The 26,935-nt window shown below is 36.3% G+C and overlaps 1 protein-coding gene across 11 annotated transcripts in view; it reads right to left on the bottom strand.

Moving 5' to 3' along the window:
* MEIS2 (Meis homeobox 2) overlaps positions 1-26,935 on the bottom strand; it is a 223,847-nt gene that overhangs the window by 156,295 nt on the left and 40,617 nt on the right. For 6 of the 11 annotated variants that reach the window (XM_087951748.1, XM_087951749.1, XM_087951754.1 and 3 more), the window contains exon 8: positions 12,525-12,626. The exons of the other annotated variants lie outside the window; for them this stretch is intronic. In XM_087951748.1, the coding sequence (XP_087807874.1) occupies positions 12,525-12,626 (102 nt within the window). The remainder of the gene's footprint in view (positions 1-12,524; positions 12,627-26,935) is intronic. 11 annotated transcript variants of the gene reach the window in all.

The following is a 26,935-nucleotide window of genomic DNA, read 5'->3' as shown; positions in this document are numbered from 1 at the left end:
GTATGCTGGTATACGCAAGTCCGCAAACACAAACATATCTAGCATGATCCTGAACAATTATTGCAAGACATGAAAACCTTTGTGTCTGCATCAATGATTATTATCTTATTTCTAAAAAAAAATAGATGTACATCAAGGTAGGGTGCTCACTTAATCAGAACTTTCCATCAACATCTTTCTCTTCAGTGGTTTTTCCTGGCATTAATTGTGCATTAGCAAAAAATCATTTACTTTTAACAGTCATAGTTATTTTTTCTTGCCCTCCAGCAAAAATGCCTTGAAAGCATGCCTGGAGGGCATCTAAATTATGTATCTGAAAAACTCTTCTGGCAAGGCATTGCCGGACCCCTACTTTCTTAAAATTCATACGAGCACGTCTTCCTGTTTTTGGGAAGGCATCAATCAAGAGCAGCAATATATGCCATATCCCTACATTAATATTTGAACTAATAACTCTTAAAAAAAGGAAAGAAACAAGATCCGACTTGTGGCATAATCAAATGCAAAATAAATGAAGAATACTGGGACAGCACTGAGACTTTATAGATTGCTGTGTTTTCCTTACACATCATTAGCCCGGAGCCACACGAAAGAGGAAAACAGAGAAGTGGAGAGTTTATGCTCCCTGCTGGTGTTTAAGAAGCTGAGGTCCTGGAAGGACATCTGGGAATTGCACTGAGACGGTGGTTTTGTAATTTAAGAATAGACATTCATTAGCAGTAAATGCCATAAATCCCATGCTAAGTAAAAACCTTGTCCAAGAAAGCCTAAAACAATAAACTCTGTGCTCAATGTAGCCTGAGTCAGAGGCTTCATAGCTTCCAGAGGAATGCTACAGACCCACAAACTAATTCCTATAGCCTCTTCTAGTTCTTAAGCACTGCTAAATTAAATGCATTACAGTTATACAGTCTATTTTCCCCAAATTTAAAATTTTATTTCTCCTTTATCTGTACTATTCACACACCTTTTCTTTGATATGTCTTAAGCAAACATGCATGAATGCATAAGGGTTGCAACCACCTAACCCTCTTTAAAAAAAAAAAAGAAACAAAAAAATCCTGAGCAAAGAGCTGGAAGATTAATTTTATTGACATTCCCATTTTAACTGCAATGCGATATCTTCCATCACATAGAAAAGATGGTCCTCACTATTTACAGAATGACAGGCCATTTCATTACAACCACCCTGCCCCAAGGCTGCAAAAGAGAACTCACTTTTCTCTCCCCACTCCTTTTTTTAACTTATGGCAAATAAAAGGTAAATAGAAAGGTTGAAGAGCAATCTAAGGAAAAGACATCAGACCATCTTCAGCTATCTGCTTTGGAAAAATGCTATTTTAGAACTTTTTTTTCCCTAGTAGTCCACCACCCTACATCTATGCGTCCATAAGCATAAATCCTTTTACAGTCATACCAATTCCACTATGCCAAAGAACTGCTGCAAGGCAAATTTTCACAACATTAATGGCTTCTGACTGCTCTTTGGCAACCCCAGCACTTTAACCTGGGTGGATGTGCTCCCAAAATACAGAGACCAGAGCTATCTCATCAGCTGTTCATATGACACAGATGGAGAGTGGCTATTAGGAGCCAGGCAATGGGCCTTGGGGATCTGAGGTGCTGTACTGTAGCCTCAGGCAATTTTGAAAAACAGTACCCAGAGATGGAGGGGCAAATACAATCTACGGCAAAAGTGCAAGTTTGAAATCAGTAGGCCTATCCATTGTCTAGATAAAGATATCTTTGTCTTCACTAAAAATCTATGCATGCATGCAGATAATGGCTGGAAATAGAAAAGAATACTTCCTTAACCTGTCTCCTTTCTCAGACAGATGAAAAATACTCCAAAATTCTGTGAATGAACTCCTGAACTATTTCTCTCTAGGTCAATTATTATGTGTGTGTGCATTCAGGGAGATTTTGGTGATGTTATGTACGGCATAATTTGGAAGTTCAAAATTATCAGGATAGCACTTTAGTTTTAAAATTGATATTAAGAGGTTATTACACATCCTGATTCAGATTCCTCTAGTTAAACTTGCCTAACATTTAGTTTTCTACACTGTAAACTATTATAAATCAATTGCCAGTAATGACTTTAACTCAACATACATAAAACTATTTACACAAGAACAAAAGTAGATATTGGAAACAAAATGACAATAAAAATTCTACAAGCAATAATAACTGATTTTTAATAGGGTTAGTCACACTGCAATGGTAAAATGTAAATCTGGTAGTTGCATTATAAATGAAGAAAATGTTTAGCAGAACATTTTTAGATTCTATTAAAATTAAAATTATTCACTGGAGCTACACCTTATAACAAGTTCAAAAGTGGAATTAGTCTGAATCGAGACCAAAGTTGGTGAACTCTAAATTATTATGAAAAAAGGCATATACCTCTTTCAATAAATCCTATTATCCCTTAGCAAACTTTACTTATTAACCAAAAACAAAGCAAAAAAAAAATCCAAGCAACAAAACAAAAAGCTGAGGTACTCAGTATTTGATACAGAACCATAATTACAAACAGAATGTCTATTTAACAGGAAGGTTATTCTTGACACGCAATACCTTTTAAACTTACATTTAAGTCTACTATATGTCTCTCTGAGTTGCTAAATATTATTTCTGCATTTACAAGTTCTAAACTTGAAAAGATTATGAACATTTTTACTTGATGTTGTAAAACAGGTTAGTTCTGTACATTATACACTTCCTACTCTTTTTTAAGCCACTGTAAAAAAAAAAAAATGGAACACACAGAACATGAATTTCCAAAGGCAGTAATTAAAAAAACCATTCCCCAAAAGGTTTATAAGTTTATATGTGCATGTGTGCACACATGTATGTGCATATATCACACTGTATGAGAGAATGAAGTTTCATTCCTAGAAAGACATTTGTACACTTTCAACGTCCACAGACCTCAGGAATCTGCTAGGAATATCCATTCAATACTCCCAGAAGATTTTCTTATATGTTGCATTTCATGTTAGGTATTCTGCATTACCACCTCCCCAGCATCAATGCACAAAGCTGTCAATCTTCCCCTAGATCACAACCACTGTTGTGTTATACAGTGTACTTCCTCCAGGGACAATATAGAACAATTGTATTTAACGCTGTTCCTAGTATGACTATCTCCCATTGGCTTTCTAACTAGGTTTGATTCTGTTTTCAAAGTGAGTATATACTATAAAAAGAGCTATACATCATAGCATTTTTATTAAAGACCCCAGTCCTAATTACATCTGTTGTACCAAGAAAGTTGTAGACAACTATTCTTCATCCTAAATAGTTGGCAATTTCTGAATATATGTTATCTATCTATCTATCATCTATCATCTATTTATCTAGAGAATAATTACAGTGTCATAACTATTTTTTTTGGCTTGTGTAAAATTTTGTAAAGAATTATAAATTCCATCTGATATATTGTAAATGTATCCTTTTAAAATTTACTAAATTAAGTTTGCATGTGTTATGTGCCACTTTGTTTATTAGTTTGCAATGGATAAAAAAATGTCAAGTTACTTTGCACTTCTGTTCTGTTACTATATATCACTTTAAAATAGCATAGAATTCCAGAGGTGAACAGAAAAATGTGACAAATAACATTATAACAATTAATACCAACAGATATCTGAACTCTGAACAAGAACTAACACTCTTGGGAACATAATATAAACTACAATTCAAAAAAATCCTGCATTTTAATCTAATAATCAAACTTGCATCATTTCCATGTAAGCCCAGCTGCTATCCAAACTTTACACAGAACAGAAGAAACCACACACATTTGTTTTAACTGGAGGACAGATTAATATAAACATAATGCTGTTTGTTTAAAAAGTTAAGGAAAAGGGAAAACAGGTTCATGCCTTTATTGCAGAAGCATAGCGTTTGAAATAAAAAGCAAATAAGCTGCATCAATCCTGTAAGAACTAGACTGCAAAAGGTTTTCTTTTTTAAAAAGAAAAGCATAGTAGAGGAAAGTTATGGCAAAATATCTTCCTATTGCTGTTAAGAAAATTACTCAACTATATCCATGAAGTTATCAAGAATCAAGATCAACTTGATGAAGAATTTAAAAAGTATTTAAATCCAATGAAACTTAGTTTTGAATAGAAAGAGAAAGGAGTATTACAGTTATTTAGATGAGCACTTTGCTCAGCATATTATTTAGACCTATAATCTTTTTGGAATAAACAATACTCTAGTCACTGCCATTCATAGAATAAGAATAATTTTAAGAAAAATTATAAACTGGAAATTAACTTTCAGTAATTTTCCCAAAAGCATATGAAAAATTATGTGGGATAATCCAAAATGAGAGTTCTACAGGTAGCTCTTGATGTATGACCACAATTAAGCCCAGAAGTTCTGTTGCTAAGTGAGACATTTGCTAAATTAGTTTTGTTCCACTTTATGACCTTTGTTGCCACAGTTGCTAAGTGAATCACTGTGGTTGTTAAGTCAGTAATAAGGTTGTTAAATGAATCTGGTGTCCCCACTGATTTTGCTTGTCAGAAGGTCACAAAGCTGATAATATGACATGCAACCATGATAAATATAAGCCAATTGCCAAACAACTGATTTTTGATCAAGTGACCATGGGGATGCTCCAACGGTTATAAGTCACTTTTTTCAATTTTAGTATAACTTTGAACAGTCACTAAATGAACTGTTGTAAGTCAGGGATTGCCTGTATTTGCCATCCAAAAGTACTATTTCCACAATATTCTACGGGTTCCTATGATCTCTAAATGCCACCCGTTACAGAAAATACTCTTTCCATATCAAGAAACATTACATATTTATTCTCATGTTTGGAGCGTCATCCATACATTGCATATAAGTTTATTATAGTAATAATTGTTTCTACTACTTAGTCCTACTTATATAACAATTACCAACAATGCAAACTATATAACAGGGTATTAAGATATTTAGGTATATAACAACATTTGTAAATTAATGTTCTTTCTGGATTGTTTATTTAAAAATGAACAGGGAAATAAACCAGCTCTGGCATACTGCAAAATATATGTTTGGTAAGAATGTGTGTGGAATTTTGCTAGCCTTTTTGCTATTTGCAACAAAAAAGGCTTGTATTTTGCAGTCTTACACTTGATTCTGAGCATGGGTATTTTAGACAATAAATATCATAAAGGGGTTATAACAACTTTTGCTCCAGCACAATGTCATAATAGCTGCTTTTATGAGCTGCCAGAGGCCAGCAGTCTCATAGAAAACTGCAGCCAAGCTGCTATGTCACAGTTGTTCACACCAAATGCAGCAGTACTTCATTATCAGGACAGAATTAAAATAAATAAGATGAGGTTTTATTTACATACACCATTCTAAAATTCGTTCAGTGTTCATTGCATCAGCAAATGTTTTGCATGCATATGAGCTTAAACTGTAGAAAAAAGAAATTGCAAGTGGATTTAACACACTTCCTTCATCTGAAAAGGCCCAAACAATATTCTAATACATGGTTCATAATAAACTGTAATACTACTCATTGTCACTATTCTAAGAATCACATCACTTAGTAGCTTATTATATAGATTTTCAGTTAAGACACTATAGTTTTCCCTTGCTCCAATTGAATATAATTGTTCAAAATAAGTTGAAATCTATGTTATTTAGACAAAAAAACAACTTCAGGTCTACTGGATATCTGTTTTTCCATTTTCTTATATAGCTGAGAAAGATTATTTGAAAATATGAACATATATTTGTGCAATAATTTTCCTTGCAGAAGATTTTGAGTTATTAGCAATAAGTTCTAGATCCCCAATTTTGTCTTATCAATGTTCTTGAGAGAGACTTTCTCTCTGCAAAATTCTGTTACAGAAAATGAAACAAATTTACTAATTCTTTAGTTCTTTTACTAATCAGCTATGCTACGCCATCTATATAAGTTAATTTGAGGAAAAAACTGAATTCTGTTTTCTTCTGTGTAATTCATAGAAAGGAAAATGAAATACTTAACATGCAACATTTACAAACTGTGTGGGTTTTCCGATATTAGAGAAGGTACGGTGAACTAGGCCACCTTTCCATACTCAAAAGAGCACTGAAAAACAGTTTTCATAGTCTTACCTCAAGTTTTTCTGGCCTTGAACACCCTCCCCCCAGGGTATGAGTAGAAAGAGAAAAAAGAAGGGAATTTAAACTCCTTTCACTTCAACTTTTCAGGCGGTATAAGCAGCATTTAGCAAATTCAGCCCCCAAATGGCTCCAAATGCTCTGAGCTGCAGGGGCTCATCCTTTGTTAGCCTCCTTCTATTTACACAGGATTTACACAGGCTCTGGGCTGAAGAGACCACATGTTTCTGACAGAAAGCATTTTCATTCATACTGCATCAGGCAACAGGATTGTATGCGCTGCTGCTTCAGGCTGACCTGAGATTAGAGATTTCAGCAACACTGAGATGGTAACAATCTACTAACCCAAAATTATCCATGGAGATTTTTCTGCCACTCACATTATATCTAATGTGGTTACAGAGATAAAATTTCTTAAGGACCTATTAAGCTATTGTCAAAGAAATCCCTCCTCCCCACCAATAAACAAGACCAAAGAAAGTACATTTTGAAGGAAAATTCAGGCTGCTGTTTGGATTTTAACCAATTCACCCACTGATTGAAAACAAAAACTGTAAAAGCAGACAGATGGACACATATGTAAATGCAGACCTATTTTTCTCTCTATTATTTATAAATTAGTTAATAGCACAGTTAATAATTTAGTTAACTAGTGATTAGTAATGTTGCTAGAGCATATTTATTCTGTTTATTTAATATCCAATTAATATGTAACAATTAAATTTTTAATGAGTTCTTTATTAGGGATTTATGTTGAAATCTAATATGTGTAAAATTGCTTTGAAAAAGGCATTTTTATATGTTTATCTATGTCTCTTCTCTATGTATCTTGTGGGCATATCCTAACAAGATAATCAATATGCTGTGAAAAAAAACATATTTTTAGTATCATCTTGGGTAAATTATTTTTCCCTTAATATACTTTTATTCCAAATTCACAAGAAATATTGAATCTAGTTATATAGAGCAGAGCAAAGTAATTGAAGAATAAAATGCTTTTTGAGTTATTTTCCCTATTTGCTAAGTTTATGAAATACTTTAAACTTACTAACCACCAATATCTCTGTAAACTATATAAGAGAATATATAGATGATGTTTAAAGTTCTTCACAATATTTCATAAATAACTAACTTGGGGATTCCAATAATTCATTTTAGAGAGCTTTTCAACTGCTCTTAACCCTAGCAAACTCTAAGATATTTAAAAAAATCTAAGAAATAGTAAAGATAAAGGCTACTTTAAGTTCCAGCTTTCAAATTCAGTTGTCTTGGCAGTGTACTGTCTAATACTAAAGCTTTTTAAAATATAGTTCACTACCCCCATGTCACATTTCTAAAAGCAAGAGTTCATAATTTTCAGCCCCCAACTCAGAACACAACTATCTTAAGTCATCCAAAGAATGTGACAGATACTATCATTATTCTTGCTGCAACACGACGAAAGAAAGACTAAAAGGAGGAAGTCACAGAGATCAGATTACTAAAATCCATAAAGCTTTGTGCAGAATGTTTCCAAATGTTAGAGTTAAGAAATTCTTTAGAAAATTTAATATAATATTTTAGAATATATAGAGTACAGATATATTTAAAGTGTTTTAGAAACGGTATGTTACCAGAGTCTAACACTGCCAATTAACATTTAACTTGTATTTAAATGGTTTAAAATTTACTGTGTTTTCTTTTAAATAGAAGAAACTCATAACCTGTCAAGGTAATATAGGTAAGGTAGGGAATAACAGGTAACATGTAAATATTTTTTAATTACTGTGGCTTATCATGCTTCAGTATACTTTGTTCAAGTGAAATTCTAGTAGAAAAATGTTCCTGTCTTTGTTTATTATGCAAAATCTTAGCATAGATTTGATATATTTTTGATAGCTGGCTAAGATTAAATAGAAGAGTAGGCAACCTTATACCCTCCAGATGTTTTAGACTTCAACTTCCATCTGCACTACTTAAAACAATGAATGTTAAGGGATTATGAGGATAGCACTTTAAAACAGCTTGCTTTCTCTATAAGATTAGTAAATGTTTTATTAGTTTGACCAATTATCAATGTAAATACTACATTTTTATAGGGTGCCATTCTACTGTTTTTTATCAAAATAAAATTTAAGCTATATTTTTCATCTAAAGGTAAGTCACAAACTAGTTGTATTTATTGTGGCACAGTTGTATTTAATGGAATTATCTTCTTGTAAGTATCTGGTTATTTTTTATAATTTAATAGAGCTTCCGAATAGCTTTCTATGAGTCAACACATCTTTAACTATTTAAATAAGAAAAAAAAAATCAGCTAAAATTCCAGTGAACAGTTGAACAGAATTAAAAACCTGTAGTTTGAAAAAAAATCTTTATCAGATTTTTTTAAATAAAATATTGAAGATGAGAACTGAGTTAGACTTCAATTTTAAACATACTAATTTGATCTGAAGGAAGATTTAATTACAATACTTAAATTTACTATTACTTTTATTCTAATTGTCTTTTTACCTGTTTTTAGGTTCTAAAACTAAAAAAAAACTATGAAATTAGTTTTCTACATTCAGGAAGTTTCTTAAAGAGCAGTTCACCATTTTCCTTGAAAAGAAATGTACAAATGCAGAAAATGCATTTTTGAAACCAAGTATCTTTTGCACAGCAACAATTTGTGATATATAGCGGAAGTCAGCTGTTGTTTTAATTAAATGCTAATCCACACATGTCTTTGGAACTTAGTTCTAATTTTGATCTTGTGAAAGCTTTCATTGGTGAATGTAGATGTCTTTAGATTTTCAGTGCAAACGGGAAAGGCATTTATAGGAGACTTTGAGTGAAAAATGTCCAAATAGTGTTTGCAAAAGTGTGATCAGAGTCCCACACATTGTTTCATGTTGTATATGCAACACACATAAAAAAGGTCAGGGTATCAACTTTACTGGCTAACCTCAACACTCCCTTCAAATATCCACACATGTGCACAGACACAGTAAAAGGTTGACTATACATAAAATTAAAATTACCCAAGGAGTGATAATAATAATAATAAAAAATATAGGCACCATAAAACTCAGGCTTGAAACTGGCAAGGAGTCCTGGACAAGCTTGCCTGTGCTTGATGAACTGCTGGCATAGACTGGGTCAGAGGTCCGAAGATAGTAGGCTGGCAGTACTTTCCTAGTCTTATAGTTGCACCCAAATGCTCAAGATTGTACCCACTAGAGACACATCAGGCACAATCCCAGATTGTCCCATGCATAGAGGAATACCTTGTACCTCTAACATTTAAGCATGTTACTATTACAGATTCTTGCAATTCATATATGCATATTGTGGTGCATACTTTTGTACTTGATTTCAGCATACTTCTGTAATTTTTTCAACACACTGTATGCTAAAGGGAACACTGGCTACCATCTTTACTTTTTTTTAATCCCTCCTTATGGACATCGATGCAAATAGCTCTTGTGTTTAGTACACCTATTCAAGTTGACTTCCTAACAGCTACAGTAGCTTAGTGTTTTGCAGATATATTTAACTCTTAACATTTTGACATTGTTATTCCTATACAAAGTAGTTACATGGATTTTTAAAATACATGAATAATATTTAATAATTATATTTGCATTTTCCATTAAAACATGTATCTTCATCTTCAGTAGTTAAGAAGGAATGCATTGTATTATTGTTTTGGGCTTTTTTATAAAGCAAGATTCCCCAACTTGAGGGTTTCACATACTTGAAACTGAAAATCAATGAATATCAAGCCGTGAAACTTCTTTCTTAAAATGGTCTGACTGAAGAATGCTGCATTACAGATTCAGATAATGGAACATATTAATAAAGATAACTAAAAGTATTGTTAAGCGTATAGTTAATTGCATTACTTTTTTGTGTCATAGCTATATTAGTTACAATATTATCTAGCAAAGCACTATCATTAGCAATGTATTAATATTCACTTTAAAAATCTCATTTTTAATCCTTTATTACTCAGATACACATTTTTACCTATCGAAAAATTGCATGTAAGAAACTTTTTGAAATAACAATCATGCCTGAAATTAAATATGTGTATTCAAGTTTCAAAACACTTTCTTTTGATGTTTTTGTAAAAATATTTATAGATAGAAGATTTTGCTTAATGCTACAATGTAACACATTGTTTTACATGTAAAAAAAAATATGTGTTAATAGAATAGTAAAAAGGCAGCAAAATAGTTGAGAAATATCTGTGATAGACCAGGAAGTATGCTTAATTATAACATTGGAAGTATGAATTGTAGTAACTTAATTTGCTTCACTAAGGTTATACTGCATATAGGCTATGTATGTATGTATGTATGTATGTATGTATGTATGTGTCTGTGTGTGTACATACTTTTATTGCTGAGATACTGATAAACCTTTCTATTGTCTTAAAACATGCTGCAAACCAGAAATAAATTGCTTAAGCTTTGTGAAACAGGAAAAAAGGCTTTGCTACAAAATATATTTGATATATTTAAACATACTTGTATACAAGTATATTCAATATACTTGAAAAATAATATTCAACAGTTTCTTTTTAAGAGAACTAAAACCAACTATAGCACACCTAAAGTTGTTTATATGACTACCAAAATATAACAGGCCTATTCTGAAATTATATACCAATAGTTGTTTTAAGTAAATACATTTACATATAATGCAAGAGAGAGAAGGGGGAGGGAAGGAGGGGAGAGAGATAGTGAGTAATCATAATTTATGAACATTACATGCATGAAAGGCATAACTCTGTGGAAGTGTGGCCCCGTGTGCTCCCCCACAGTGGCAATTTATCTCCAGTAATAGACCTATTCCACTGACCAGCACCTATAACTGCCAAGATTCAAATACTGGCAGAAGCATTTTAAAAAGTTTTCTTATAGGGATAAATCTGGATGGCCTTGCATGAGGCTATTCTCCAGCATGAAGCCTGATTAGTAGTAGCTGTAATATGTTCTCTTTAGTCAAAACAGCTTTAACTCCTTTCTCCTTGTTTCAGTTTTAGTCACTGCTAGATGTCACTGCTTAGGAGTATAGTTTTAGCATCTGTAAAAGTGGATTTGCTGTGTTGGCTGTGTAGAAGAATTTTAAATTAGAAACACACAGAGTATCAATCACTTGATTTAGAATCTTGCAGGTGACCATTTAAAGTCCAGATCCATTTAAAGTACATTGATAACTTTAGGGAAAATAGTATATATCTTACAGAAACACATGATCTTTGAGCCTAAATAAAGCTATCCAATTTGCTTTAGTTCTTTAATTTTAATTATAAAATAATGCCTCCTTCACAATGTCTAGTGACTCAATTTCTAGGACTTCACATTCTTAAAATCTGTAATATTTGTGTTGCTTCCTATACAATTAGTACCATGTTTCTCTAACAATACGCCCCCCAATAGTAAGACCCAGCATGTTTTCTAGGCATAAATTGAAATTAAGCCCCTCCCCCCAAATTTAGGCCTATTTTAAAACATACAAAATGGGAGGGAAGGGCGGGGGGACTTGACGTTAGGAGTGCCATGCAGGCAACCTTGCCTCACCACCAGCCACTCCTAATCATGGCGGAGCGCAGAGAGCTCCTTACTCCCGCCAAGCCCCTTTGCTGCAGACCCGAGACCTTCGCCCCCCCCCGTTGCTGCTTCCTCCGCTACCATTGCTTTCCCTTCTACCCATGCTGCCACCATTTTTGGAGCTGCCGCTTCCATGTTTGGAACTGCCGCTTCTGCGTTTGGAGCTGCTGCTGCATTTGGAGCACCACCATTGCCACCACTCCAAACGGCAGCAGCACTCCAAACATGGCAGCAGTTCCAAACGCAGAAGCAGCAGCTCCAAATGCGACGGCAGCAGCTCCAAACGCAGTGGCGGCATGGGTAGAAGGGAAAGCAACGGCGGTAGAGGAAGCAGCAGCAGCAGGCACCGAAGGTCTCAGATCTGGAGCAAAGGTGCTTGGTGGCAGTAGGGAACTCTCCGCACTCCGCCATGACCACCCGTTAGGAGCAGCTGGTGGCAAGGCATGGCTTCCTGCAGGCACTCTAGGTGAGGATGCAAGCGGGGGGAAATTAAGTCACCCCCAAAAAGATGGCCTAGCATTTTTTTCGCAGCTCAAAAAAAAAATAAGACCCGGCCTTATTTTATGAGAAACACAGTATATAATATTAATGTTAATATAATTGATAAAAGATTATAATCATAACTGTCAGATCAATATGGATTATTTGAGAGGATGGTAGCTCCATACATGTGCAATCTTCTCTCATTAGTAGCTGTTCATGTATGCATATCTAATTACACCAAGAAAAGAACTAAATTTTCAGAAGGTGTGTATTGGGAAAATGTATATATTAAAGGAGAATACAAAATAACTCTGAATTTTGTATGAGCTTACATACCATAAGAGCTCCAACACCTATGCACAATGGGGTGGATTAACTCTCTGGGTGCTGCAGACATATTTAAACACCTCCTCCTAAAGTGTTCATTTGGCTGGCAGTCTGGAAAATGCCAGAATGTGAAGGGTTAAGTTGGAAAACTGATACTTTTTTTGCAGGTTTAATTTAAACCTTTTTACTTTAAATAAGTTATTGTTGTGATTTAGGAAGACATTATCATTCAAAATTTGCTAAAACCAATGGAAGAGAAGTTAGCAACCATTTCACTGAATTTGAAGGTTTAATCTATTACATGGAAAATGATAATCATATATTAAAACACCAATGTAAATTGGATACATCTAGCATAAGCATACGCATAATAGACCTTTACATTTAATATGAGACTATAAATAGCAAATATAAAATTGAATGTATTTTAATAGGAAGTGGAAAATTAGAATATGAATAACAAATAAGGCTCCCATTTATCATACAAATTGAATTAATTTTATATTTATTTTAATTTGATCACAAAGTATATAACAAGGCTATATAAATAATATTTTTCCAGGTAATTTACAAGTAAATCAAATTACCAGTAACCTACCCAGTATATATTGAAAAATACTAATTCCTGATAAACTTGACAAGATTGCAGAAAAACTAAAATCAGAAATCATTCCACCCTGTTTTCGCTTTTTAAGTTTTACAAACATGCATGCACAGATACATATATACACATTCACATAAGATACATAAGAACCGAAAAATTCTACTGCAGGAAATAGCATTAAGGAAAAAAGAATTAATCTACCTTTCTTCCAATATTAAACCATCAATAAATTCACATATGCAGAAGTACCTACAATACAGTTCACTCATAAAACTAAGCTCAGTATTTTACCTTATCTATCTTTTAGTAATTGGTTTACTAAACAATTTTTAAATAAATTTGGCATAATTTTGCACATTGATACTGAAAAAGTACTCATCAAAAATAGCTTTTGATATAATAGAATATTATAATTGTAATTATAAGATGTTTTAAATAAATATATCACATCTGAAATTTAAGAACTGGATACCAAGAAAACTAAGTTTTATTAACCTAGACAGGGTGAAGGAACTGCAAGTTATGGTGAGAAATAACATTGGCCCCAAGTTCAAGAAAAACATGGTTGTATATATAAACCAATCCCATGATATCTGAAAGTTGTGGGTTATTAGTAACATTATACTACAGAATGCTGACGGATAACTACTGCTTCTACTGAGGAAAGATATGTCTTTCCTCAGTAGAAGCAGTAAACAGGAAATGCCTAGCTCTGGTTCATCTTCAGGAGGCTCATCTTCGTGTCTCTTGGCTTGCCTCCATAGGCTGCGGGTGCCATTGCACAAAAATGAGCCTCCCCCAATCACCCATATGCTCCAGCCCACCAACTCTCAGCTTTCCCATGGCGCACGCATTGTGTCCGGATCACCTGCCTTCCCCTCACCTCTGTCTCCATCTGCTGCTAGTGCCATTGCGGGAAGATGAACCTCCTGTGGCCACTTGCATGCTTCAGCCCACCATCAGCTTTTCCATAGCCCACATGGCACATCCGGATGACGTACCTTCCCCCACCTCTGCCTGCTGGTTGGACAATTAATCAATTCAATTACCTCAATTATTAATGCTGCCAGACGCCGCAGACCCTGTACCCTTGCTGCCTCCAGTACTGGTCATGCTCTCCAGCTGATAACTTTAACTAGGGCTTATTTTGGGGGTAGAGTTTATATTAGGAGCAAGCAAAAATCAGGCTAGGGCTTATTTTCAGGGAAACACGGTAGAAGAATAGTGGGCTTATTTGTCCCATTGCTTGGCCATTGTGAGAACAGACTACTGAACTAGATAGGTCAAGGATTCAAACCCAGAAGGATACTGCTTATAGCTTTATGTTCTTGTTACTATCTCAACAAATCCTTAATTAAAGCTAGAAATGTTTATTTCTTTATTGGTCATCAAGATGTACTGTTTTTCTAGTCCTTATGCATTAGTCCTGCAGATTTCCAAGTCCTAGTTTATTTTGAAAAATACCAAACAAATCTGGACTGGAAGTTTACTTAGTTGTTCCTACTGCAAAAGGGGGAGAAAATTTCTCAGAGCTTCTCAAGGTTCAAATAACCTTAATATTGATGGGTTTTCATAAATTCTGACACATGGCCCTTGGAGTAGGGTCTAAATATTTACTTCTTCATATTCACTTCTTCATAAGCAAGTGTCAGCTATTTTCTCTAATGTGTGGCTATACTGCACATTATTTTTACCTGGAAACTTATATCTGGGGATTTTCAGGAATGTGGAAAGTTGATGAAGGAAGTTAACTTGGAAGAATGCAGCTGCATGTAGGAACAGTAGAATTTGACAACAATCAAGAATCTTCATTATTTTGGAAAACATCTATGTGATCACTAAGAATCAACACCAATTTGATGGCACATAATAAATTTGGCATCTCCATCATTTTTAATGTTTCTTTTAATCAACTCACTAGTCAAAGCCTTTTATCCATGCTCTCTGACCATTCATGAATTGTTTCCCAATCTTTGGCATCTGGGAAGGCACAAATCAAATTCTGCCACTTTCCTGCACCAAAAGCTGTCATAAAAGTTTTTAAGAATGTTACACATATAGCAAATTTGCTCCTGGAGAGCACATGAACTGAACATTCCATACCCCTTTTTCTCATAATATATTCCAAATTTGGCCAAATACCTGAAAAAAGGTTTACCTCGGTGAAGCCAGAATGTACTTTTGCACAGGTTTACCTAAATAGATTCTGGAACTCTTTTAACAAACGGTTAAAGGCATCTACTACAAAACACTCCTTATTTTTCTGAAATTTGTCAGATTTTATCTCCTTATATGGGGCTATTTTAACTATAAATTCCATCCAGCATTGAGAGAGGAAGGAAGGGAAGGGTGTTTGCAGATTTCTCATGGAAGTTGTTGAGCAGCTTCAAAATTTAAAATTAGATTTAAGTTTGAGTCAAAACAGAACTTCATAATCAATCTTATATTTGTTTATGGAAATATAAATATATTATAAATTTTTGTTTATTTAATGATTGATCGATTTTATTTAGGCAATACAGGAACTGGTAATTTCATTTGGCTTCCTTTCGAACAGCAATTCATGCCAGCTTGAAAGCATTTGTGTTCTGGCAACCTACAATTTATCAAACATATTACTAATTTTATTTTGTTCTGCTGTAATTATTACTGAGTATTATCGACTGGTTTGTATCTTTTATGTCTTTACTTTTATGCTATTGTTGTTTCTAGTCATTCTTGACTGATTGTATTATTTATATAAGTCAATTTGAATAGCTTTTAGCTAGAAATTCAAGAGAAATGTAAATTAAAATGGCATTGAAACAACTAAGTATAAATATTTTTTAATCCCTAAAATATATTGAAGACTGAACAGATATAATATAGAGTTGTATCATACTAATTCTTAAGTTTTTTTTAATTATCCCACCATTATAACAATCAATGAAATCTGAACTATAAGCAATTTGAGAATGAGGAAGTGGGGGTTCTGGTTCTACAGTCCTTTCTTTAATTCTTGTATTGGTATAATGGTTCAGTGTTAATTTGGTTAATTAATCTTATCCTTTTTTACAGCCTTTATAAATAACCTCCTCATGCAGATGCAATATAATGGATTTTAATTTAATGAGTTATATTGGTTGCAAACTTTGACACAGTTATAGGTGCTTGTATTGATAGCCAGCAATGTATTTTCTCTAAAAAAAATCTATGTATATATTAAAGCTTTGAAAACCAAATAAGTAACTTATAGTGTTAGCTAATTCTAGAATTCATAAGAAGTCATGATCCAATTCATGGAACCCAAACTTTTCCTCTGCTTGACAATTAAAATAATAGCAACAGGGAATCTCTAAAGTGAATTATGCAATGTGAAACATTTTAAAAACGCGATTGTAAATTGTACATATATAATTATTTATCAGGGTGAAACATAAAAACTAAATAGATGACATATTAAATTTTCATAGATAATCATGTGGACTGAAATATGTTCTAAAGGTATAAAGAAAAGCAACTCTTTTTGTACAGAAATTGATTTACATAGCTATCAAAAATAAAATTAATTCCTTAGTTAAGGACTTAGGGAAACCCATGGCTTTTCACTCAAGCCATGATTTTGTTCTATCACATGTGATATGATAATATTCAGTGAATACCAGGCCTAGACCTATTTTGATGCTTTAGAGTTATAACTCTTAAAAAGCAGTTCTCACTCATTATTATAGAATTAGTTGACAATCTAGTTGTACCAAGAAAAAAAATCCCACACCCTAATTGGTCCCACAGGATAGTTAGGTGCTGTGGAAGACATAAAAACACTATTATTTCCCCATAGTGATTTTCTAGCCTTCCTATACTCTCTGTAGCACATTGGGACTTCTAAATTACATACCATAATTGACATCAAATATCTGTCCCACTAGTGAATATCTTTATTAGCATCAAAATCACACACAACTAGTGTTCTTCAATGTTATTAAACAGAACTTGTTCTAGGTGTTGCCTTACTAATTAGGATGAGCCCGAGGAAGGAAATCTGGGTCATGTTAAATTAATTGGAATGAGCATGAAAATTAGCTGAGCAAACTGCATCAATTTTCTATAGATAACTCTCTTCATGTTGAGAATAAAAATGGATATTATGAGGTATTAACCAAAATACATTCTATAGCTGCCAAGAGGTGTGTTACAGTAGCCCTGAAATATCATGCAGATTCTCAGAAGTTAATCAGACATTTCCAAGAATGGTAAATACACGGTGTTAAAATGGGTGTTCCTCTTATGGGAAAATGCCAACTCATTTCATGTTTATTCAGGCATAACAAGATCTTCAACATGAGCATAATTTAAAAGGTGAATAGTGCAGAATAGTGCATTCAGCTAATTTTCCTTAAGAAGTAATAGATTAAATTGAACAAAAAAAATGAATTAAGAGGTTTACAAGTCAACAAGTCAACCATCAGATTACTGCCTCTACTCACTATATTCTCATCATCTCCTGCGATGAAGTTTCTGAAAAAATGTCCCGAAGGCAGGGAACAAAGCGAGCAGAACTGATTATGGCCACACTCACCGCTTTGCTGTCTAAACTCTGTTTGGCTTCCTAATGAGCTCACTAAAAACCTAATTCATCTCCCATAACCCTTCTCAGCCCTCCTTGAAATTCACCATTATGGAAATTACAGATGAAACATTTACAGGCTGTGTTCAAATTACTGCTTCTTCAACAGGCAGGTCCCTGACCCTTACAATGAACACAATAGAGGTATGTCCGGCATGAAACCACTCAGGCCACAGCCTTTAAAATAAAAAGGCTTAGGAAGGTTAAGACTTTTTCTCATGGTGCTAACAATTTCCACATAAGTGCTTTTAGCCCCATGAATATGGGAATTCTCTACACTGGACAATATATCAAGCACAAACTATAATTCAGAATGGGAAAATGAGTTGTACTGATGACAAATAACTGAAATAGGCTAATGTGAATTCCCTGTTCATGAGAAAACTCCCTCAGTTCCTCATTACATGAAGTCAAAATGATCCTCGTGGCATCTGCCCTGTAACTGGAAGATTACTGAATTGATAGATCCTTACTTTAAAATGCAGCTATTTTATTCTGCTTTAGTAATTAATTCTTTTTCCAATAACTTATTGATTAAGCGTACACCCTGATAAAGTTCAAACTGAGAAGAATCTCTAGTGCCTTCCTTAGTTGCTCAAGAGAGTCAATGAAAACTTCCTACAATTCCAACTTGCCTCCTCAGAGTGCTGATCCAATGAACAGAACATTTTTTCTCATAAATTAGTCAGACCATGTGGAGCTATATTAGCTGATAGCTGCTTCTGTCTCTATACTTGCTGACTTGCTTTTTATTTTTGCTGCCTTTTGTGCTGTCACACACAAAGTTGGAGTGCAGCTGCCATTCTGAACCCAAACCAAGGTAAAGAACAATTCATACAAACTACATTTTTTTTTCCATTTTGTATAGCTACAACACTCTGAACAGCTCAGAATTCAATAAGGCCTCCTGGGACACAACTAGCTGAGAAATCAGTAGTAAAGCATGCAGGCATACTGTGGAACTAAGGTTAAGAAACAAAAGGTAACCTGGTTCTTCAAAAGTTCCATCTTTCAGGCTTGAATATTGAAGTTTGTCTTATTCAGAATTACACATTTCTACTATTTTGTTAGTAAAAAGTGACATGAATACTTGCAAACTGTATTGTTAGCTCCTAGTGATCAAGGAGCAACCAATTGTTGCCTGAACAGTACCATTACAAAGATACAAGAAGGCAATTTAAAGTGTACTTTTAAAGAGCCATGCCACAAAAAGCAGATGATGATAAATTTTAATTAATAAGATTTTTTAATTAATAAGATTTTTTTAATTAATAAGATTTTTTTTACTACACTGTAGGCTTTTTTCTTTCTCTGTCTCTCCTTGAATATTGTTCTAAAGTACTTCATTAATATCAATATAAAACAAGAGAAAGAAAAACTTAATATGTCCATGATAACATCAAACAAACAGATCTTCCCAGCATGTGGAATATTCTATGCTACAGGTGTCAAACTCGTGGTGTCATATTGCCGTCACGTGATATTTTACGAAGGTTTTTCTCATTCGCGGAGATGGGGTAGGCATGGCCTGCCTGTGACACATCCAGCCCACAGGCTGCCACTTTAACACCCTTGCTCTATGCATTACTTAGAGAATCTCATGAGTTATGGAAATAATCAATCTCTGGTAAAATTGTACATTAAGTTCTAGCTTTAAAGCAATTGATGAGGTCATTTAAATTTTTAGACATTTTATCCCAGTATCAAATTTAATTAAATACTTTATTTATAAAGGGCTTTGTACATATGTTCTTTGCAGATATTCAGAGCATGGAATTTCAGCAAGGATAGCTATGCTTGCTGGAAATTCTTCAAGTCATAGTTCTAACAGATGTACAGAGAACTCGGTTGAGAAAATTGCTTTATATATTTTCAGTCAGAATCTGGCAACTTCCAGCATGCTTAATTTGTTGCAAAAGAGAAATACCTGTGTCAATGGGCTGACTCCAGTGTTTTATTCCAGTGTTTGGAGTACCATAAGCAGAATCAGAGCACTTCCACTAGTTAAAGCAGTGGTGGTGATTTTTGCTGATTTATTTTCTCTGCAGCCTCTAGTGTCAATTATCAATTCTCCCAACTCTTCTGAGCACATTTCAGAAAACATATGGGACTGAAAGGAAGATTGTATTTTCTCTTTTGCCAGTGGAACAGCTCTACTGGATCAAGAGCTTCTAGTTAATAGAAGAGTCTTTTGTTGGATCCAACTTAATGCCTATGAAAAGCTGCATTCTTCCAATCTCAGGGCACTTTTCCTCTTTCATAAAAAGGTATTTATAGAGATATCTGAAGCACACATCAAAATTGTCCAAATCTAGTTTAAAATTGCTATTAACAATGCCTTATTTTCATTCACATATATAAACACTTCATAATTAGAAACAAAGTCTTTATGGAGGAGATAACATGTTTTCTAGAAAAATCTAAAACCAACTTAAATATAGGAAAAACAATATGAGACATTGAATAGAAAAAAATTCTTTCCTGATTTTTTTAAAAGTAGAATTTACTGGCAAGGTATACATAAGCATTCCTGTTTTATTGACCTCATACATTGTAAACTATTCAATCATAAAATAGTTTAAAAATTACAATCACTTTTTTAAAATAGAAAATTGAAAAAAGTTCTTATTAATAGTCACTTTTCATGTGTCTGTCCCACCACCACTCAGTAACACAAGTAAGTACCTTATTTAACAACTACTCTTTCAACAATTATTCAAACTTATAATAATCGATCAAATAGTAGTTACAGCCAGTTCTAATACTTACAGCTGTCACAGTATCCTAATGGTCACATAAATATGATCTGGTTACTTAGCATCCAGCTTTTGATTATGACATTGCAACATCCTATGGTCACGTGATTGTGATTTGCAAACTTCCCTGTTGGGTTCCAAAAAACTAAATGGAGAAGGTGGCAGGATTAACAGAATTGGAAGGGGACTTGGAGGTCTTCTAGTCCACCCCCTATTCAAGCAGGAGCCCTACACCATTTCAGAAAAGTGGTTGTCCATTGTCCTCTCTCTTCTTAAAAACTTCCAGGAATGGAACACTCACAACTTCTGAAGGCAATCCATTCCATTGATTAATTATTGTAATTGTCAGGAAATTTTTCCTTACTTATAGGTTGGTCCTTTCCTTGAAACCTCAAGTCATAGTCATGTGAGGGCTACATATAATCATCTGCCAGAATTGCCATTGCTAAGCAGCAGAATCATATGCCACTTAATTACAGAGTTTCTGTCTCAATTTTAACATTATTAAGCAAGTATTATGGTACCTATAATGATTTTTCTAAACTCACACAATGCAAACTGACTTTCAACTAGCCAGTTAAACATGTTCACCATTTAGATCCAAGACAATCATTTTATTACGGCACTGAGTTCTACCATGCATTTAAATATTCTCTACCCATTGGAGGCCAGGGAATCCTCAAACCCTCCCAGGAAATAAAAGTTTGCTTACCTTTATAAGTTATTCAGAGTTCTACATGGTGATTTGTTTTTATTAAGTTATGGAACTAATTTCTTTAAATTATTCTGCATAACTCGGGCTGAATTATGAAAACCCAGATTTACTTCTTATTTGAAACGATAAAGGCAATTCTGAAACCTAGTTATGTTTGGTGGAAGTATCTACGTTTGTTACTTATTAACCATACTAAAATAAAGAGAAATTGCATTGTCCCCCCACAGTTTTAATTTTAAAAGAGGCATCAGATTTGTATCAGCCCAAATATTTAAAAGGCATTCATTTTGGCTTTATAATATATTATACAACCAAGTATTGTAATATAATTTAAATTATAACCGTAATAAGCACAAAGAAATTTCTATAATTGTATATAATATTGTTTGTTATACATTTTAAACACTACCCAGAGTTGCCCAGGGAGGAAAATGGGTGATTTCTAAATATGATAATAAAAAAGAATAAATATGATAGAATTGAACAGGGTTAAATTACAATGCTCACTTATATTCTAGTGTGATACCACTCATACAGAGTATATTTTCTCCCCAACCATTTTTAGATGTTTTAAACTATTCACCTAAGTACACTTATGGAAAAAAGCAATTTCATATTTCATACATATTATTCAATATAAGTTAATAAACGTTTATATTTCTAAAAAGCCATTTATATCTCTTTAGTATAATTTCTTACGAGCTTTCCTTGATGTAAGGTTTTCAATATTCAAATAGAAGGTTGTGGACTGTTAAATTGACCACACATTTTGCACTGGCATTTTAGTTCCAACAAGTGCCAAGTTTGCAATTTAGTATCTATAGTTCTTAACGTATGTTTATGTGTCTTCTTTCAAACATAGAAGATAAAACTGAAAACAAGGTTCTGCATAAAACATCACTTAGAAAAAGGTTATCCACATTTGACAGTATTCTAGGTAAAAATCTGGAATGAAGCAACTGATAATCACACAGGAAATAATAGTCTATTCCCCTCAGTCATGGAGATGGCCACATGTGCAATAGGATGTTTTGCCTGTGTAATCTAAATATTGGTTAAATTTTCATTGTTATTAAACGCATTATTTAGCTATACTATAAGCACCAGTTATTGGAAGTTGAAGTACAGATTCACTATTTGTCCAAAATTATGAATATTCATTAAAAAAAAAGCAATTCAAAATTTATTGAAGCACTGCAGAAAAGATAATTCCTCATCCTCTTTATGAATGTTGGGAGTAGTCATTGACACAGTCCACAAATTACTAACATTGCTGATCAAGTACAATTCCAACCACCTATATCAGTGATGGCTAACCTTTTTTGCACCATGTGCCAGAAACTGAAAAAACACAAGATCTTCCGGTTTCCGGTGTGCCTAGTCTTCCTGTTTCTGGTGCACATGCACAGACCAGCTGGTGGCTCTGCCTGGCATTTTGGGGGTCCTTGCACCTCCCTGTCTGCCCCCTTGTCCCTGTTGGGATGGCGGGACATTCCTACCGAAAACCCAGTTCCACAGCCCTGGACAGGGAAAGAAAGTTGGGTGGGAAATGCCACCTCCCTCCACTGGAAAGCTGAAGCCCCTTCCTGGCCTCAAAGGGAAGGGGTGTCGGTGTTCCTGGGATTTGGGTTGGGTAGCCAGAAGGTGGGAGAGCTTTGCCCCAACTCTGGCTGGAATGAAGCACCCCTCTCCATCCCACAAAGAACAAGCCAGGAGAAACACACACACACCACTTCTGCAAAGGGAGCGTGACTGCTTCCCAGCAAGCGCACTTCTTACCCCGGTGTTCCTCCTGCAAGCATTTGCTGGATGGGCGGTCAACTGCTTCATGCCAGCTAGCCATGTGGGCAGCTCGCTTCCCTGCTGGGAGCTCCTCCTCCAGAATCCTGCCTGGAAGTGGCAGTGCAACAGCCCAGAGAGGGGCAGACCTGTGAGCCAGGATGGGTGGGCTGAGGCTTCCCTCCCTCTTCACCTGAGTGGAGGTTTTGTGTGGCTCCAACCCATGGCACATCCGTGCTCCTCCCAGAAGAGCCGGCCACCCCCCATGCAGCCCCCCTTCCCACCACTTTTGCCAAGGAGGCATGATCGCTTCTGTCCCTGGCGTTTCTCCCACCCAGTTCAGCACGACAGCGATCAGGCCCTCAGCAGCATCTCCACTCAGGCAGCTTGCCTCCCCGCCAGAAGCTCCTCCTCCAGCATCCTGCCTGGAAATGGCAGCCCAAAAGCCGCTGCTGTCACCGGGGGTGATGGGACAGCAGAGGCATGGACAGGCTAGGGCTTCCCTCCCTCCCTCCCCTGAGTGGGCTTCTTGCACAGCCCTAACTCTCCAGCCCACAGCAATGATGCGCATCTGTGCTCTGGACTGCCTGGCCAGTTTGGGTGCCCCAGAAGAGTTGGACAGCCCCCACGCAGCCCCCCCTTCCCACTTTTGCCAAGGAGGTGCGACCACTTCTGCCCCCAACATTCCTCCCACCCGGCTCAGCACACCAGCGATCAGGCCCTCAGCGGTGTCTTCATTCAGGCATCTCACCTCCCCACCAGAAGCTCCTCCTCCAGCATCCCACATGGAAGTGGAAGCCCAACAGCCACTACTGCTGCTGGGGCCGAGGGGGCAGCAAAGGCATGGGTGGGCAGGCCAGGGCTTCCCTCCCCCCAAGCCAGCTTCTTGCACAGCCCCAACCCTCCAGCCTGCAGCACTGATGCACATCTGTGCTCTGGAGTGCCTGGCCTGCTCAGCCACATGGGGCAGCATTTGCTGGTTGGGTGGATGGCTGCCTCATGCCCGAGCTGGCCAGTGCGCCAGAACCTGGAAGAACAAGGGGAGCAGAGCTGCCGGCCAGGATGGCTGTGGCCATACAAGAAGGGAGAGAAGCCCCGACCCTCCTCTCCTCACTCCCACTGCTCCCTCACCTCCACTGGTGGTGGCTGTTGTGGTACCGCTTCCAAGAGGGATGCTGGAGGAGGAGCTTCTGGCAGGGAGGTGAGCTGCCTGATGCCCTGATCACCAGCATGCTGAGCCTGGTGGGAGGAATGCCAGGGCCAGAAGTGGTCACCCCTCCTTGGCAAAAGTGGTAGGAAAGGGGGCTGCATGGGGCACGGCTGGCTATTCTGGGGTGCCCAAGCCTGCCAGGTGCTCTGGAGCATGGATGCACCATGGGCTGGAGCCACGCAAGAACCCCATTCAGGCAGAGAAGGAGAGAAGCCCCCGCCCACCCATCCTGGCCCACAGCTCTGCCCCTCTCCGGGTCTTTTGGCATGTCTGCCCAATACTCTTCCCTATTCTGGTCTTTGCACCTTCATGTGCACCAGAAACCAGAAGACCAAGTGGCCGATGCACATGCACACATTGGAAACAAGATCATCTTCCTGGAGCACGCATTTTTGGTGCGCATGTGCACATGAAGTCCAGCTGGCCAACGCGCCGGAACCAGAAGAGCAATGGGCGATGGCTCTGTGTGCCCGGAGAAATAGTGCCACTTCCGGCACAAATACCATAGGTTCACCATCACGGACCTATATCTTTAAAGAACTAATAAAGGATGATGCTATTACCAATTTCTTCTGCCCTCTATTAAGGTTCATTGGAAAGTTACTAAGCTTCCATTGCTAGAAAAGCATTCTAAAGCTAAGAGTAGGAACATATTTATTGCAGCATTATATGTATCACTTCATGTACTACAAAGCTGTAGAAATAATAGTCATGATCCTAACTGTTGCTCTGGTAGGCAGATTCTACCCCAGAGGAATTTTAATAACATGACACTGTTTCTAGTAAAGACATGTCAACTAAAAGTATCCTTCAAATGACTGGGGGATCTGATGGAACAATATTACTACCAGTAAAGTTTGTACAAAGAGAAAATCAATAAAAAATTGTTTCCACTCACTTTTCTCTGATTTAGAATCTATTCTATAAACACAGACGCTCTTCTGTTAGCAGCACAAACTCAGGATTCAATCCAAGAAGAAAAAAAGAGAACTTAAAAAATAGTATTAACTGTTTCATCTATAGCAGTACCAAGTCCTTTTGTTTTATTGTTGTACATTTTAAAAAGTATTTCAAAACACCCTCCATAAGGAGGGAAAGCCTCAAAAGGTAATTGCAAAAGAAGTTGGATGTTCTCAAAGTGCTGTATCAAAGCACATTAATAGAAACTCAAAAAATTAGAATATCGTGCAAAAGTTCATTTATTTCAGTAATGCAACTTAAAAGGTGAAACTAATATATGAGATAGACTCATTACATGCAAAGCAAGATAGTTCTAGCCATGATTTGTCATAATTGTGATGATTATGGCTTACAGCTCAGGAAAACCCCAAATCCACAATCTCAGAAAATTAGAATATTGTGAAAAGGTTCAATATTCTAGGCTCAAAGTGTCCCGCTTTAATCAGCTAATTAAGCCATAATACCTGCAAAGGTTTCCTGAGCCTTTAAATGGTCTCTCAATCTGGTTCAGTAGGAATCACAATCATGGGAAAGACTGCTGACCTGACAGTTGTGCAGAAAACCATCATTGACACCCTCCATAAGGAGGGAAAGCCTCAAAAGGTAATTGCAAAAGAAGTTGGATGTTCTCAAAGTGCTGTATCAAAGCACATTAATAGAAAGTTATGTGGAAGGGAAAAGTGTGGAAGAAAAAGGTGCACAAGCAGCAGGGATGACCGCAGCCTGGAGAGGATTGTCAGGAAAAGGCCATTCAAAAGTGTTGGGGACTTTCACAAGGAGTGGACTGAGGCTGGAGTCAGTGCATCAAGAGCCACCACACACAGATGGATCCTGGACATGGGCTTCAAATGTCGTATTCCTCTTGTCAAGCCACTCCTGAATAACAAACAATGTCAGAAGCGTCTTACCTGGGCTAAAGAAAAACAGAACTGGTCTGTTGCTCAGTGGTCTAAAGTCCTCTTTTCTGATGAGAGCAAATTTTGCATCTCATTTGGAAACCAAGGACCCAGAGTCTGGAGGAAGAATGGAGAGGCACACACTGCAAGATGCTTGAAGTCCAGTGTGAAGTTTGCAGTCTGTGTTGAGCCATGTCATCTGCTGGTGTTGGTCCACTGTGCTTCATTAAGTCCAGGGCCAATGCAGCCATCGACCAGGAGATTTTGGAGCACTTCATGCTTCCTTCCGCAGATGAGCTTTATGGGGATGCTGCCTTTATTTTCCAGCAGGACTTGGCACCTGCCCACACTGCCAAAAGCACCAAAACCTGGTTCAATGACTGTGGGATTACTGTGCGTGATTGGCCAGCAAACTCGCCTGACCTGAACCCCATAGAGAATCTATGGGGCATTGCCAAGAGAAAGATGAGAGACATGAGACCAAACAATGCAGAAGAGCTGAAGGCTGTTATTGAAGCATCCTGGTCTTCCATAACACCTCAGCAATGCCACAGGCTGATAGCTTCCTTGCCACGCCGCATTGCTGCAAAAGGGGCCCAAACCAAATACTGAGTACATATGCATGCTTATACTTTTCAGAAGTCCGATTTTGTTCTATGTACAATCCTTGTTTTATTGATTGCATGTAATATCTAATTTTCGGAGATTGTGGATTTGGGGTTTTCATGAGCTATAAGCCATAATCATCGCAATTATGACAAATCACGGCTTGAACTATCTTGCTTTGCATGTAATGAGTCTATCTCATATATTAGTTTCACCTTTTAAGTTGCATTACTGAAATAAATAAACTTTTGCACGATATTCTAATTTTTCAAGTTTCACCTGTATTTC

Source organism: Notechis scutatus, chromosome 1 (genome assembly GCF_049901735.1).
Source record: "Notechis scutatus isolate UNSWTSFEM ecotype Mainland chromosome 1, rNotScu1.2, whole genome shotgun sequence".
NCBI classification, from domain to species: Eukaryota; Metazoa; Chordata; class Lepidosauria; order Squamata; family Elapidae; genus Notechis; species Notechis scutatus.
Note: the sequence above shows the minus strand (reverse complement) of the source record. Positions and strands in the feature narration are given on the sequence as shown.